The sequence below is a fragment of the Onychostoma macrolepis genome, chromosome 19, assembly GCF_012432095.1.
Source record: "Onychostoma macrolepis isolate SWU-2019 chromosome 19, ASM1243209v1, whole genome shotgun sequence".
In the NCBI taxonomy this organism is placed as follows: Eukaryota; Metazoa; Chordata; class Actinopteri; order Cypriniformes; family Cyprinidae; genus Onychostoma; species Onychostoma macrolepis.
Window position 1 is genome coordinate 29,748,117 of NC_081173.1, and position 17,924 is coordinate 29,766,040.

Sequence of the window (17,924 nt, forward strand, 5' to 3'; positions counted from 1 at the left end):
AATTTTGTTCAGTGTATAACCAAAAAAAATGTATCATTCACATATATATATATATATATATTACTTTGAGTTCATGCTACAAATAGTTACATATTTCTGCATGAAAAACAAGAGGAGTTTGCAGTGGATTGTTTGTAACCTGTATTATATTAACCAGTGTTAAATTATCAATAACTACTAAGAGTGAATACACTAAAGAGTGAATTCTCATGCAGGATCTTGTGTAAAACTCTCATGAATGAGTCTGAAGGGATTTGATGAAGTCAGACTCCCTCTAGAGGACGAGAGAAACACAACCACACGAGAGGAGGCTTCATCTCTGCTGTAAATTCATGATCAACAGTCTTCATTGTCTGCTGGGAACAAACACTGGTGAGTTTGTTTTAGCTGGTTTATGCTGATCTGGTTTTGTAGTGGTTTTGGGCACTGCGAACCAACTAGATCAACACAATCCAGTTAAGCTCAAGCCAATGTCATTCTTTAAGCAGGTCTCCAGCTGCTATTTCAGTCCTTCTTTGTCCACTTTTCAATGAGTATTGAAACAAAGACTGCGGCTGCTGTATCTAAAAACCCCTTCCTGTCTCCACAGACCACACACGTCTAGCATCAGCCTCGTGTTATTCATGTACAGCTCCAGAATCTCACAAATCAAACAAATGTCATTCAGTTTCGAATAAAAGATAAAGACTTCTCATGGTTTCACATTAATGCTCTCTATCTTCTCTTCTTCACCAAAACTAACAGCCTCAAACAGAGAAAGTGGAAAAGAGTTTTCTAAATGCAGGTTTAGTTGCATCAGATGAGGGTTGAGGCTTCATTTAATATCCAGACTGCTGTTAATCATAACTCTTCATGTCTCACAAAGCGAAGCTTATTTAATAACAATAACACCACAAATCTGTCAAAGTTGCTGATCAACTTGGCTTTAAAACACCAAATATTATAAAGGGACTCTTTTCTTCTAAAATGCATGAACAGCAATTAAAATATATATATATATGAACCCCTGAATATTAAATATTATTAAAAAATAAATAAATCACAGAATGGCAACTAGTCACAAAATATAAATGCTTTTTTTTTTTTTTGTACAGAGTACATTCTTAAAAAAAAGCTAAAATGTTGATATGTATGTGTACCTATATTTATGAACACACACACACACTTACATAGGCCTACACATACTTGTAAGTGTCCTTATGATGAAGCACATAAATGCTCAGTAAACTGCAAAATTAACTCTTAAAATAAGCAGAATTAATGCAACAACTTAACTAAAAAAATATATTCTAAGAACGTTTTGCTAGAATTCCCATTAAGTTATGAAAACGTTAGAATGTTTTTGAACGTTCAAAACATCAAATCAAAAACAAAAAAAAATCCAATTTATGAACTCTTTTTAAAAGTTTTTTGGATAGGGGGACTTTGTGGGAATTTGATCATTTTGCAAACATTATGGGAACATTAATGCTCTTTTGTCGGGGACGAAAGTAACAAAGCAATCTTCTCAGAGCCCTGACTACATTTGTTTTCCAAGCTATGACAACACATTCAGCTCGCAACCCTTGACGGAGCTGAGAAAGATCACGTGATTTTGTCATCGTTTCCCGCGGTTGGGAGCAGTTTGAGTACAATAAGTAAATTATTGAAATGGTAATTTTTTCAAATTAGTTGTGTTGTGTTTCTCGTTTCGTGTGTCACAGTAATGATCAATCTACAGGTTATTTGGTGCTGTAATACATCCTGAAGTTTGGCTTTTCAGAGTTTTTCAGTATAAAAGTAAATCGGGTTTAAATGTCAGTAGTTCCTGTCGGGACGAAAGTAACACTTGTAACTTTTGAAACAAATTGAAACAACTGTTTCTTTTGTCCCACTGCAGGCTAATGTGGTGACTTTCTGTGTCTTGCATCATTTATTAAAACATGTTTATGTCGTAGGCTATTATACTAAAAGAATATGGCAAGAGTGAGGGTCAGAAAGACAGCCAGAGCCAGATGTTCATGAGAGGGCGTTTCTGGACATAGCCCTATCTGTCAGGAACATCAGTCTCAAGGCAGCTGCTACGTTGCATTAACCTTAGTCATATTTAGATTTTAGCCATACCTTAGCTTTTCCACCTCCACCTATGATTTTGCAGTGTTTCCAGATGTTTTTATGCACATTTTGAATTTATGCATAAAACAACTGGATGGAAACATGAATAGGCCTACTGTTACATTATGATGAGAATTTTTATTATGATAATTTAATTTTCATATTGTTCATTCTGTTCAAAAAAGGTTTTTTAAGAAATAAATTGAATAAATATTCTAAACAATTCAAGTTTGCACAGTAGAGTTTTGAAACATTTGATGAAATGTAGAATTATTATTTATTTTTTTTGCAAAGATAAAGGACAAAATATTTTTGCAGTTACATATTAACAAGGTCATAGTCAGGTATATTTAATAAAAATAAGAGTAACGCAAAAGATCTAGCTTGTAGCAATGTGCAACTTATGTTGAAATTATACTAAAGCCTTCCTACATTTGTACAAAATACCACCTGGTATTGACAGACCACACTTCTGAGTTATTGGCCACAGCGAAAATATATATCTGTCTACAAAATTACCTTTTTAAATAGTTTTTCTGAAAAATGGTACTTCCGTCCCCGCTTTCCCCCTATTATAAAACCAGATATCCTAACTCTGAATAAATTGGTTCTATTAACATTCCTTCTGGAAGAACGTTTGTTCATAACTTTGAGAGAGAACCTTGGCAGAACGTGCACTAACATTTAACGTGCTGGTCCTCATTGATGCATGAAAGTAACGCATGTGAGATCAGAGCACAGGTGATGATGTGGATGTGTGTGTGTGTGTGTGTGTGTGTGTGTGCGCGTTTCTGTGACAAATGAGGACATAAATTTGTATAATGACAAGGGTATGACAGGTATTACAAGGAGAAGGTGACTTTTCAGGACATTAGCCCATGTCCCCACTTTTCAAAACGCTTATAAATCACACAGAATGGAGTGTATTGAAAATCTGAAATGGCACAAAGTTTCCTCCCTGCTAAAAAAAACCCCAACAGAAGCCCAATAGAAACCATCACAGAATTTCCAATGGTTTCCATTAAAATTCCATTATAAACCATTAGTTTTTTTCCAGTAAAACCATTACAAAATTCCTTTTTGTAGTGTGTTTTGGGCATTTTTCCAACAGGATTTAACATCCCACCAATAGAATCCATCACATACCAGTAGACACCATTATAGTTTCCATTAAAACCAATACAATTCCCATTCTAACCATTAAAACCATTACATTTTCTATTGTGTTTTGGGCAGAGTTCTATTGTTTTTTCAGCAGGGCTGTAAGGGGTAGGGTTAAGTGTAGGGCAATAGCACATACAGTTTGTACAGCATAAAAACCATTACGCCTATGGGATGTCCCCACTTTTCACAAAAACAAACGTGTCTATGTCTGTGTCTGTGTCTGTGTTAGGTGAGCGCAGGTAACTGATCACAGACCTGCTCTCTGATCCGCAGCACCATCTTCTTATTTCTCCTCCGGCGCGAGAACTCATGCGGAAATCAAACCGGACTGTGGCTTTAAAAGCCTGAAAGAGCCCGACAGAGCTCAGGCAACCGAGGGTTAAAGCTCTACCTTACATGTCGATGTGTGCTGGGCTCAAGTTCCCTCTGCTCTTCCTGAAATAGACAACACAAGCGGCACAAAGCCACGCGAGCTTTCAGTTCTATCAGCTACACGATCGCTAGAGGGCGCTAAAATACGGATGAATTATTTCGAAAATATGCCGAAATATAAATAAATAAATAATAAAAATAGCCTACTTCAGTATGGCTTAATTCATGAAAATTCAGTTGTTTAAATTGTATTTATTTTATTTTACTATTATCATTGATACAATATTAGTGATCTTCGATGTCCATATACCAATGCAAAAAAAATAAATATTTTTTATTATTTTTTTAACACAACTTTTTATATTTACATATTTGTGACCCAGGACCACAAAACCAGTCATAAAGGTAAATTTTTGGAAATTGAGATTTATACATAATCTGAAATGTGGATAAATAAGCTTGCACTTGCACTGGTTTGTTAGGATCGGGCAATATTTGGCTGAGATTTGAAAATCTGGAATCTAAGGGTGAAAAAAAAATAATAATAGAAAATCGCCTTTAAAGTTGTCCAAATGAAGTTCTTAGCAATGCATATTGCTAATCAAAAATTAAGTTTTGATATATGTATAGTAGGAAATTTACAAAATATCTGCTTGGAACATGATCTTTATTTAATATCCTAATGATTTTTGGCATAAAAGAAAACTTTGATAATTTTTTGAGAAAAGATCATTTTGACCCATACAATGTATTAACTATTGCTACAAATATACCCATGCTACTTATGACTGCTTTTGTGCTCCAGGGTCACATTTAGTCATTTTAAAAGGAGTCATTTTAACAAAATAATGAAAATAAATTTTAAAAATATTTAGATTGCAATCGAATAATCTATATATATTTAAATTTTATGTAATAAAATGAAATAAAAGTTAAATACATTAAAAAACTATCCATGCAGTCTTGAAAAAGTTCAGATAAACTTACTAACAACATACACTCAAATAGCCTGGCATGAGTGGGGAAATTCCTCGCTATGTGAGTAATTCATCAGTCAGCAGTGCTTTAGGCTGCAGTAAATATAGACAGATGGTCATTTCTCCTCGAGGGCATCTGTGGCTGTTATAAGAAAAGGAAACTGCTTGTAAAAATAGCAGGAGTGTCACTGAATCATGCCTTTAGATGTGAGAAAGAGTCTGAGCTTCTCACAGCCTGACATGTGTCTCAAAAGTTCCTTGCCATAATGCACACAGCTGCATCTACAAATAATCACGTTCATTAATGTGTGGTTTGGCGCCACCTTGAGGTCACAAAAAAAAAAATCATAATTTAAATTAAAAATTGGTGAACTCAAATAAATCACACACACACACACACACACACACACACACACACACACACACACACACACACATATATATATATGTATATAAATAACTACATTACAGACTATTGGTCCGGAAAATAATACAGTGTACATCAAACAATAAATAATGATTCCACTGTGTCCACAACCTGGACTGATAGTGTATAGAACCGACTCTTATGTTAGGTCTCATTATTTGATAAAACATCATTTTATCTGTTTAGGTCATCTAAATCAATTTAATCTTCACCATCATTCAGACAGGAGCTGAATTTACACATATGTGTCATTTGGACACCAAATGCACAAACATATCACTTGCACTAAAAAGTAAAATTCTCATTGCATCTTTGTAAACTACTTGAAGTCTCTGTAAGCTGGCTGTCTTATACTTTGAAAACAAGAGTGCAGTATACAGTGGTGTGTGCAATATGCTCAGAACAAAGACATCTTCGCCCCATCTACACACACCAACATACAATGTAATTTCAATAATCTCATCATCTGTCGCCTTCTCAATAATGAAAAGGCAGAGATATTTCATCTCAAATGCATTAAAGGGCACTTATTGTCACATGTTGACCCAGTTTCCTTAGTTCCCTGATTAGTTAAATAGCTCCTCACCTGTTTCTGTTTCCCCTTTGATTACGTTGATTACTTAAAGCCTGTGTTCTCCCCTCATTCTTTGTCTGCTATCGTTTGTACCTTGTGTGATGCTACTCAGTGTTCCTGGAATTATTCTGTTTCCTCTGTGGATTATTATTAAAAGACTATTGTTTGAACTTACTCCTCGTCATGCGCCTCCTTAGCTAACACAACACGTAACACCTATTATGCAAAGTCCAAGTTTACATGGTGTTTGGACATAAATGTGTGTGAACACAACCACCCTACAATAATAAAAATCCACCCACTCCTCATTTTTGAATCCCTTCAAACCAAGTCAGTCTCACTAGGCCTGCCGTTTTGATTCTCACTGCAGTGTGACGTCACATTTTGGAGGGCGGGGCCACGTGGGTTGATTGACAGCCCTGCTTTGCTATAGTTTCCGCCCTCAGCAGTTACTCTGTCCTTCATTTTCTCCGCGCTCGAGCAGCTGTAACGTCAACAATGTCTCGTAAGCAATCCCGGTGCTCTGTGTTTGCATGTAAGAATGAACATAAGAGTCTTCATTTTCTTCTAACATCTGAGCTGCTGAAGACGCAGTGGATTACTTTCATTTTTCAAGGCAATGCGTCTCAAAATCTACTTAAATACGTGTATCACCAGACTCCTTTGTGAATGTCATATTGTTAGTGCTTAGTGTTTTAACCGTATTTGTGAGTATACATTAAATATTTTTTTTAACTGATCAGCGCCATGCTTGTGAGATTAGTTCGTGCTGTTTGTAGCACGAGATTTATTCAGTGGCGCAGTCGCGCGAGCTCTGTAACATTGCACTGTTTCCTCCCACTTTCAGTGCATTTGACTTTAAAATTATTGCCCCATTATATTTGCATGGTCTGGTGGGCATTACAAACCGGGATTCTCACAATGATGTACTGCAGTATTCCATACCTTTAATGTAGGTATGACTAGGCAAAAGCTTTTTACTAAACAGTATAAGATTATCTTCACAAAAACTGCACAATATATGGAAATAGTGTGAAATAGCTGTAAAACACATAGATGTGGTATAAATGTGTTGCAGGCTTGTTGTGAAACAGATGATGTGTGAATATCAACTAACACTTAAGCTCTATTTTTTAGGTTTGTGGGTTCACAGGATTGGAGGTGTGTACAGCGGTGTTAAACTTCATCTCAGCTGCTAGACTATTTAAGTGTGCAGGAGGAGAGGCCATTTCATCTGCTGCATTTTATTTTCATCTCAGACTTTTTGGGGAACTTTTTCTTTTGCGTTTACGTTACGGACATTTTTGTTATTTAGTTCTGAGTGAACATGCGGCTGTTTATCATGAGCGTCGTCGCTGTGCTGCTGGCGCTGAGCTGTCCATTCAGCATGTCTGAAGTTCTAAAAACATTCGGCAAATGTAGCGAGTTTTTCTCTGAAGGACAGCCTCCGGTGATTCCTGGCATCCTGAATCCAAACTCTGATCATGCTCGTTACAAAAAAATCTGTCAAAAATATAGTTTCACAAGTGTTGGTTCAGGATATATGTTTGCAACTCTCTACGACACAGAAAGCAGGATTCCTGTTTTCTCAGCTTACAAATACACTGGAAGAGGAAATTTCGACAGACCACACATTCCATGGAAGATCGAGCCACAGGTGATGAGCTTGTTTTATGATGCCTCATTTATCTGCTGCTTTATTAATAGCTCTTCACCTCTTTCTTCTATTGATTTGTTCTGTATAAGTTTTATGTCAAAGTTTATTCATCTGCCATTCAGTGCTGCTTTTACTTTTTGTCTAACAACTTTCAAAGGTAGTGTATCATTTCACCCAAAAAATGAAACGTCCTTATTTATTCAACCTCATATTGTTCCAAACCCACAGTGTTAGGGAGTAACTAGTTACATGTAACAGTATTATGTAATTTAATTACAAAATAAAACTAATTGTAATCAGTTATAGTTACTGAGAAAAAATGTGTAATTAAATTACAGTTACTTATGAAAATGTTAAAGGATTACAAAGGGGGTTACATCTGATTTTTACACACACACACACACACTCCCACATACAGATTTAATTTATTTATTTCATAAATTGCAGTGACTGCTCTAAAATATGAAACACCAATGTTTTTTCCAAGGCATTGATAGATTCCAGTGTTTCCTGTCATAGCTATGCAAACTTTAAAGCAGTATCATAGCTATTAAACTATTTCTTGTTATGATTTTAAATCTGTATTTAACCTCAGAATGATCTCAAAGTAAGTCTAATTTTGTGGTGGCTGTGCTTCAAAGGGGATATCGGATGCCCATTTTCCACAAATTGGTAGGATTCTTTAGAGTCTTCATAAAATGTCATTATAATGTCAAATAATCTCAACTTATTTTCGTGGGAGAAATAGTTGTCGAAATTAGTCGAATAGAAATGAGTTGTCTCAAATTTTTGTTGTATAAACTTAAAACAACAAGTTGAGAAAACTCAAAAATCCGCTGAAGCTGGTTGCCTTAAAATTTTAAGTTGGCTGAACTTTTTTTTTTTTTAGTCGAATTATTTTTACTGAGCTTGACATAATTGATAGGTTGCTAGATGGAAAAAGAACTCAATTAAGATTCTTCTAATTTTATGTTTTACTTGAAAGCGTAACTGCAAACAGGGTTGTAATGACTTTAGGGGGAGTAAATGACAGGAGTCAATTATTTTAGAAATGAGTAAGGTTCATCTCTTAATGTTTAATAACTCTTTCTCTTTCTTGTAAATATCTACAGCTTGATCCTCATGTTGGCGACATGACTGCTCCATACAAAAATCAGGCCATCAATGAAGACTACTTCTTAAACGACTATGGAATGAATCGCGGTCACTTGTTTCCCAGCTGTCACGCAGCGAATGTATTCACCGCCGAATCTACATTCACACTCACCAATATTGTGCCACAATATAGCGCCTTTAATGCCGGTGGTTGGAATCGCATGGAAATTGAGAGTCAAGAGAGCATGAATACAAATTGCACTGACAATAATGGTAAAGTTTTAGCCCATGTGCTGACCGGAGCTATACCTGGTAAAAACAAACTAAACGGTAGAGTGAACATTCCCTCTTACATGTGGATGGCATTCTGCTGCTATAACAGTAAAAGACTGTGGGTCTCTCAAGCTTACTGGGCCCTAAACAAAAAGGAAAGGGACGATGAAGCGATCAATAAAACGAGCCTGCAGAAATTACAGCAATTTCTGAGTCAAAACTGGGTGGAAAATGTGCAGCTTTTTAACAAATGTAAATAAAAATGTCTCTGAAAGCATCCACTGGGTTAAAAATCCTTGAATTACCATGTCTGATGTTTGATTAGAGGTCTGTCAAAATGTTTTTTTGGCTTTTCCAGAATCCTAACTATCTCTCCTAACTTAACTCTTTTTTTTTTTTAGTTGTTGTTATAAATGGACTGTCTGTAAATGTTTGTCTTTCTTTCTAATAAAGCTTTGAAATGTTGCCGCATCAGAATCATCTCACGGTCCCAAATTTTTCCATTCCAGGATGCACCTAAACAAGTATAACCCATCTCAAACCCCACCAAAATGATCTTAAATCTTTAGTAGAGAGCAGTTTTTATTTTCCATATACAAGTTTAATTGCAATCCCAAAGACTAAAGTACAAAAAAAAAGTATATCATACCAACCAGTGTCGGGGGCGACACATTACAAGTAACGCAAGTTACGTAATCAGATTACATAACTAGTAAAGTAACGCATTACTTTTTAATTTAGAAGGAAATATCTGAGTTATTTTTCAAATTATTTTTCACGTGTTGCCATGTTGAGAGAAATCGGGAGTAAGTGTGCCGTATGAACATGATGTTGCAGTAGTTCTAGACTAAACATGATTTACATAATCCAAATTCTTCCAACTTCAAATGTGTTCATGTGGTTTTGACCTCATATTAATCAGTAAACAACACTGAATATTTCTAGCCTACATTTTTTTATTAATTGAGGATCAATGAAAACTAATTGTAAAATGCAAAAATGATTAAAATGGTAGTCAATCTGGTGACCAAACACCTAAATGCATATTTAAATACATTTACAATTAAGCAAAAACTTTAAACCCATCATAAATTATTTACACAAAACCAGATCGCACGGATTACGGAGTGTTCACGCTTTGAAGTCAAGACAAACACCCGCGGATTTCAAAGTCTCAGGTAAATGCGAGGCACAGATATTTTTATCATCATATTAATATCATTTTGTTTGATGATGTAACCGCACTCGATGGTATCTGAATATCGTGTTTCAACATTAAAACTCCTCCATTTGTTTTCTCACAGCAAAATCTCCAGTGTTGAAATCCTAGTGTTAAGGACTTTTAGAGTAAAGTGTTAAAGTTGTGGTGTTGAACTTTAGGGGAATAACACTAGCTAGTGTAAACAGCACCCTGTAAATACACAGAGAAACTCTCTCGGTTACTAACGTAACCTCGGTTCTCCGAAATGAGGGAACGAGACATTCACATTGCTATGGGAAATACATTTTCCTCGAATACTACTGAAGCCTTATTGAATCACGCCAGTGAAACTGGCCAATGGCGTTCAAGCGCACGAAATATGAGCGGGAATCCCACTCTATATAAGGCAGTGCTTGTACGTCATCCATTCAGAATCTTTGACTGAAGCAACTTGGCATTTTAAGATCCTGAGCTCGGGGGCACGGCAATAAGAGCAATGTCTCGTTCCCTCATTTCGGGGGACCCGAGGTTACGTTAGTAACCTTAGGGGGGCATGTCACACCAGGGGCGGAGTTAACTCCGGTGAAACAGAGAATGTGAAATGGCGGCAGCATCGGTGCTTTCACATATATATTAGTTGAAATTGTTTCATTTCAATGAAATCATGTTATGATGCACTGCTGTACCGGTATGATGGTGACCAAGTCCTAAAAGACGTGGTGAACTATATCATAACACTGTGATAAACTGATGGAGACAGCACTGAATTGGTGGTGCATCAATATAGGGTGTATATGACCTAGTCGAAACCACTGATACACATCTCAGATCATAGCTGAGGTTGAGTAGGCGCGTGCGCTGCTCGCACTGACAGCACATGCGAGGCAAGCGATGACACATCTAGGTTATAAAACCTAGAATATGCCATTTGCCCAGGCCCATGAAGACGCGAGTCTGCGGGTCGAGTGGGCCCGAACCCCTATAGGACACGCCCTTAGAGCTATAAGCCAAAGCAACTGCGTCGACGATCCAGTGTGACAGCCTTTGCTTGGACACAGGCAATCCTTTTGTACATCCACCAAAACATACAAATAGCTGCTCCGAGAGTCTGAAGTGTCTAGAGCGCTCGATATAAGTACGCACAGCACGTACAGGGCACAGCAGGAGTGTATTAAGCGGCTCCGTCCTGGTCGGTGTTTCGGGGGGAAAGCAGATAGTGTTATGGCCTGCGCTTTAAATGGAGTCGAAAGCACTTCAGGCACATAACCTTTTCTAGGCTTCAAGGTGAGCCTGCAATCATCTGGCCCGAATTCAATACACGAGTCGTCAATTGAAAGCGCCTGTAGGTCTCCAATTCGTTTAACAGGGGCAAGCGCAAGCAGGAGCGCTGTCTTGAGAGAGAGCACTCGTAAGCTCACTGATTGTATGGGCTCGAACGGGGGTCCTGTGAGAGCGTCATGCACAAGCGCCAAGTCCCAAGTGGGTAGAGTAGAAGGGCGAGGAGGGTTCAGCCTTCTTGCTCCTTTTAAAAATCATATGATCAGGTCATTTCTGCTGATCGGGCGATTTTCGATTTTCGAAAGGCTGTTATAGCGGCCACATACACTTTCAATGTGGATGGCATACGACCACTATCAAATCGCTCTTGAAGGAAGACAAGGATCATTGGTATTGGGCAGATGATTGTGTCTTCGCCCCGCAATACGCACCAACTCAAAAAACTCTCCATTTATGTGCGTAAAGACGCCTCATGGAAGGAGCCCTAGCCTCAGAGATAGTGTTCGACACGTGCTGAGGAAGTGCATCTGTTACTGGCAAGCTCCGTCGAGCGGCCAGACATGAAGGCTCCATGACTCTGGATTTGAGTGCCAAATCGTTCCTTGTGCTTGAGAGAGGAGGTCTCTCTTCAGTGGGATAGTCCACCAGGGGGGCTACCAGCATCTCCACCAGTTCTGGGAACCACGGCTGATTGGGCCATTTCGGTGTCACTAACAGAACAGATTCCTTTTCTCTGATTTTGCAAAGCACACGAGGCAGAAGTTTCACTGGAGGAAAGGCATACTTGTGTACTTTCGGCCAGCTGTGAGCTAGTGCATCCACTCCTAGGGGAGAGTGTGTCAGTGAATAAAACAGCGGGCAGTGAGTATTCTCCGCTTATGAGAAGAGATCCACCTCCGCCCTGCCGAATACACTCCAAATCATTTTGACTGTCAGAGGGTGTAATCTCCACTCCCCGTGGATTACCCCGCCCCTCGACAGTACGTCCACGCCGTAGTTCAGGCGTCCGGGGACATCAAGTCAAGTCAAGTCAAGTTGAGCTTTATTGTCATTCCGCTACATGTGGGGGCATACAGTGGAACGAAATGTCGTGCCTCACAGGACCACGGCGCTACATAAACACAGGCATACAACAATGAAGTAAAAACAGTATAAACCTATACCCAACTATCCTACTGATAGATTTTGACTATAAATATACTATGTACTGCCCGGATGAAGATGTGGTGTTGATCTACCTACAGACGGAGGTCTCTCGCCAGTTGCAGCAGTGGTCGCGAGTTCACACTGCCTTGGTGATTTATAAATGCTACCACTGTCATGCTGTCCATCCTGATGAGAAAGTGACGTTGAAGAATGTCTGGGAGAAAGCACTCGAGCGTTAGGTGTACAGCACGGAGCTTCAGACAGTTTATATGCCATGACTTCTCCGTTTCTGACCATGTCCCGAAGGCTGGTCTGCCATCGCATACAGCTCCCCAGCCCGTGCTCGATGCATCTGTCGTAACATTCTTTCTCCTGATCACTTGGCCAATACGAACACCCCGGCGATACAGAGTCATATCGCGCCAAGAGTTCAGCGTATGCAAACAGTAGCGCGTCACTTTGATGCGCAACGTGCCCGTGCGCCATGCGTTCTGTGGCACCCGGCTCTTTAGCCAGAGCTGAAGCGGTCGCATATGTAGGAGCCCTAGATTGCACACTGTCGAGGCAGCAGCCATCTGGCCGAGCATCTTCTGAAAGCATTTCAGCGGGGGAGAACGCCCTAATTTGAAGACTTCGAGAGAACTGATCAGTTTTTGTGAGCGCTCCTCCGACAGACGCGCTCACCTTTTGATTGAGTTCAGCTCCACTCCTAAAAAGGAGATGTTCTGGCTCGGTACCAGCATGCTCTTTTGCATATTTACAGTCAGCCCTAAGCTCTGAATATGAGCAAGGTGTCTGAACTTGTTGCTGAGCAGCGCGCTCTCTGATTGGGCTAACACTAGCCAGTCGTCGAGATAGTTCAGGATGCGCATCCCGCTCTGCTTCAGAGGAGAGAGAGCAGCATCCATGCATTTCGTAAACCTACGAGGGGCCAGGGATAAGCCGAAGGGCAGGACCGTGAATTGGTACGCTATCCCATCGAATGCAAATCTCAGGAAGCGCCTGTGGCGGGGGGCTACCTGAATGTGAAAATAAGCATCCTTTAAATCCACGGAGATAAACCAATCTCCCGTTCTGATATGTGAGAGGATTTGTCTCAGCGTAATCATTTTGAACGAGCGATTTGAAAGCGCACGATTCAGTGGGCTCAGGTCCAAGATTGGGCGGAGTCCGCCGTCTTTCTTTGGCACAAGAAAATAACGACTGTAGAAACAGTCTGTGAGGGGCACTGCATAGTGGAACAGTCAAAACACAAACATGACAATTGCTCTCGCCACCCGCAACAGGCAGGGGGGCGTGGTGAGCACACACAGCGGAGCGAGCGGACTTTCTCAGTGGCTCGCTGAGTGCAGCCGTCACCTTCTTCGCTCTGAGGGCCAGATCCGTGGCGTGTCAGAGCTCTTTGAACACTTCAGGGTCCGGCCCATCCTCATCCAGAGACTTGAGTAGCTTGGCTTGATACACCTGTAGTATCGCCATCACGTGCATTGCTGAAGCTGCCTGGCCCGCCACGGAGAAAGCCTTGCCGGCAAGGTTTGCAATGGCGCGGCAAGGTTTAGAGGGGAGAGACGGGTTGTTTCTCACTCTCCAGTTCGCCGCGGCTGAAGGACAGAGATGGGCAGCGATGATGTCTTCCACAGGAGGGAGTTTGACATACCCCACTTGGTCAGCTCCGTCCACAGAAGACAGGAGGGAGGATCCCGGATTATGCATCCGACTGGTGAGAGGCGCATTCCACAACTTCTTTATCTTGTCGTGCACCTCGGGGAAAAAGGGGCCGGGTCTCTGCGGGCGTCTTTTCGGCCGCGATCCGACTGGAGGTACCACTCGTCCAGACGACTTCTGACCGGCTCGGCAGGAGGCGCCCACTCCAAACCAAGCTCATCCACTGCCTTGGACAGGACGCTTAGGAGCTCAACATCACCGTGATGGAGATCCCCCGCGTCGCTGCCATCGGGCGCAGTGTAATCCAGCGGGCTGTTAGACCACTCCTCTCTCGCAGACACTGCCACCAAAATGGCATCATCCTCCTCTTCAGTGCCCTCCATGGCACCGAAAGACACCACATCCTGAGCGTCGGGGGAGGGACAGAGATCAGCGGTCATGAAGCACACTGGAATGGGACCTGCAGCAGGGGGGTGAGGAGCACGTGGGCACTGATCCTCATCACCTGATCCTGACAGATCCGCATCAGAAACTCGCGGCACTTTCCTCCTTGGCTCGAAAGAGGCTGCAGAGGAAGAGCGCGGCAGAGCTAGTTGGACGAGTTCATCGCCTTGGACGATGGCCACACGGAGCCTGAGAGTCCGGAGACTCATGTCCCCACAGTGGGGGCGGTCCGACCCCCCAAGCGCCGCCTCTGCTTGGGCGCGACCCAGGCAGAAGAAGCACAATTCGTGGCCATCAGAAGATTCAATTGGCTCTGCACAGGAGAGGCAATCGCGAGTCATCTTTGAATCCAAAGCTCACCGGAACACAGCAGGGGAAGAGAAGGCGTGTCCACTGCAGTGTGTAGATCACGGTGAGTAGTCTTGTTGATAGGCTTCTTGCTTCTCGTAGAAGGTTTGCTGAAGGAAAAAATTCTGAATGGATGACGTACAAGCACTGCCTTATATAGAGTGGGATTCCCCCTCATATTTCGCGTGCTTGAACGCCATTGGCCAGTTTTACTGGCGTGATTCAATAACCCTGATAGCAACAGACTCCGGGGCGGATCTGCCCTCAAGTCGGCAGCTCCGCTGTACTGTCAGGCTCTGTTCGCTCATTCGCCCAGAATATGCCCCGCCTCCGGACCACGCTCTGTCAGTTAGCAGACTCATTACGGACACTGCATGGATTCTCAGTCTGAACACGCTTTTTTTTGCTTTTTTTTTAACCGGTGCTGTCTCAGTCAGAGAAATCCTCCTCAGAGTGGAGAAGCTGCGGCCGGCCAGGTTGAAGAGGACTGAACACGGTGAGAATACTGTTAAAATATGCTTTATTTGTACAGTTCCCAGATAGCAAAATTACTCCGGAGCGGATCGACCCCGGAGGTACCACAAGATCCGGAACGGATCCGCAAAACAAACACGCAGTTACACTCAGCCCGCATGCAGCAAAGAATTACGACCCTTGTTTGGCCCAGATCTGGTATACAGACATGAGCCACACATGAGCCATAACTGGGCCAAATAGTAACTTGAACTATTTGACGCCCTGAACTGGGCCACAAGTTAACCCTCTGGGGTCGACAAACGCATATATGCGTTTTGTGGCATAATCTCCTGATAACGCCGAAAAGAACTTAAATTACACTTTCAGTTTTGATCGTAACCCATACTCGAAATTGATGCTCTGCATTTAACCCATCCAAGTACGCACACACACACACACACACACACACACACAAATCACGCATACGTGGTACATGGGAAGGGTAAGTGAGACTGGATGAATGAAACCGGTCAGAAACAGGGGAAATGAAGCGGAGCTGACCATATGAAAGAACCATCAGTCTCTAATTCAAAGCACAGTATACGATAGCTTACAACAAACCTCTGTGTGGTGAAAGGAACAATACTTGCATTTGACTTGGCTGTGGAACGAGAGTCTCGTGAAGCCTCTGAAGAAGGTCTGGATGGTTCCATTCAATGTTGCAATCTCTTGAAACACCGAGGTTGTTCTTGACTCTGTTGTGGTTGAGAGAGTCCTCTCTTCTAAGTAAGCACATGGCTGGGTGTAAAATGGGGCAATCCAGAGATGGAGATGCAGAGACTGCCAGGAGCGGAGAGAGAGAAATGTCTGAGCGAGGGCATTTCCATGATGGTGAATTCCAGGGTTGAGTGAAGACAAACTCCAGTGGAATTAGGTATTACACACGGCTCTATATGTTGGGGCCTGCTGAGCGCTCTGTGACTATGGCAAGCCGTTTTTACTTTTTCATTCTCAGGATATCAATTCTTGATATCAACAATTCAGTTTTTACTAGTTAAAATGCTAATTCTTGATATCAGCAATTACATTTCCACTAGTAACAATGTTAATTCTTGATATCAAGAATTTATATCATGGTAATGGCAATAGACAAGCTGTTTTGACTTTTATTAATTTGCAGGAAATGAATTCTTGATATCAACAATTAAATTTTCACTAGTTAAAATGCTAATTCTTGATATCAGGAATTGGATTTCTACTAGTAACAATGGCTGTTTTTGATATCAGCAATTACATTTCCACTAGTAACAATGTTAATTCTTGATATCAACAATTCAATTTTCACTAGTTAAATGTCACCATAGGCTGCCATTCAAAATCATTTGTTGATATCAAGAATTAATTTCTTACTAGTTGAAATTCCAATTTCACATATCAGAAAATTCTTACTAGTAAAAATGTCTATTCAATTTAATTGTCACTGGTGACAATGTTAATTTTTGATATCAAGAATTAAATTCTTGATATCAGAAATTACCCTCCCAATTGTTGATATCAGAAATACATTTTCAGATATCAAAAATGAACATTGTCACTAGTGACAATTAAATTGTTGATATCAAGAATAGACATTTTTACTAGTAACAAAATAATTATTGATATCAAAGCCAGTTGATATCTGAAATTGTCCTTGCAACTAGTGAAAATAGAATTACTGATATCTTAAATAACATTTTAACTAGTAAAAATACTTTTATAGATATCCAGAAATGCCATTTTTACTAGTAAGAATAGCTATGGTAATGAGTTCATGAATATTAATGAGATCTGGTTTTCCCATAATCCTCTTTGTAGCGTCAATATAGGCCAAAGATGGCGGTAGAACATCCATGTGCAGAAACGGCTCCTTTATTTATTCGTTTTGTCAATGAAACACAAAAATTGTATTATGGCTGGATTTTTATTTTTATTTTTTTGTTAATTGTTTAAAAAAATAAATTTTATCCTGTTTCTTTTTATTGCCCACCAAGTCCTTCGGATAATTAAAGGAAAAATGAACAAGGCATTCATTTAGCTATAACATTCATATGTTTATTTTTGGTTTCATTACACTTTCTTCTACTACATCAAATAAAAAATACAACCAAAAACAAAAAATAAAACATAATAATGCATCATACAACGTTTTGTTGGAATTTTTTATTTTATTTTATTTATTTTTTTATTTTTTTATTTATTTTAATGTCATTGTATTTAGGCTACATGGACGAGTCGTCATATTGCGTGCCCAAATTCGTGCCGGCGTTTCTCTTAGTTTAAAAGGCTTTTTTTTTAAGGCTTTTTTGTTTTGTTTTTTTACTGTACATTTTGATGTATTGTAACACCAACACGTTTGATGAGCCGACATATTTGCACTCTCTGCCCAATTCGGCTCGGATTTTCTTGACCATTGGGACCAAACGTGATACGCACTGTAATGTCCTAATACTTGCATTATTTTTAAATAACATGTTGTCCAGTTCTTGAAGTATCGGTGGACAAGATGAATGATAAATTCTATTGAACCTCTTTCTCATGTCTGTCTCAGCCATTTCAATGTTACGTTAAATATGACACTGCACTGATACACTCTTCTGAAAGTTAAGACATGAATAACAGCCTCTCAATTGTAGTGGGTTCGGAGTGGAATGGACAACGATTTAATAAGAATTATGTAATCTTACCCATCTGGTTCATTGCTTATTATCATTATT

General features: G+C 40.2%; 1 protein-coding gene across 2 annotated transcripts in view; it reads right to left on the bottom strand.

Annotated features, from left to right (window-relative positions):
- LOC131525511 (serine/threonine-protein phosphatase 6 regulatory ankyrin repeat subunit A) overlaps positions 1-3,727 on the bottom strand; it is a 34,984-nt gene extending 31,257 nt beyond the window's left edge. For both annotated transcript variants that reach the window (XM_058753221.1, XM_058753219.1), the window contains exon 1: positions 3,514-3,727. Coding sequence is in view for 1 of the 2 variants with exons in the window: in XM_058753219.1 (XP_058609202.1) it covers positions 3,514-3,537 (24 nt within the window). In the remaining variant the exon portion in view is untranslated. The remainder of the gene's footprint in view (positions 1-3,513) is intronic.
- Positions 3,728-17,924: the final 14,197 nt, after the last annotated feature.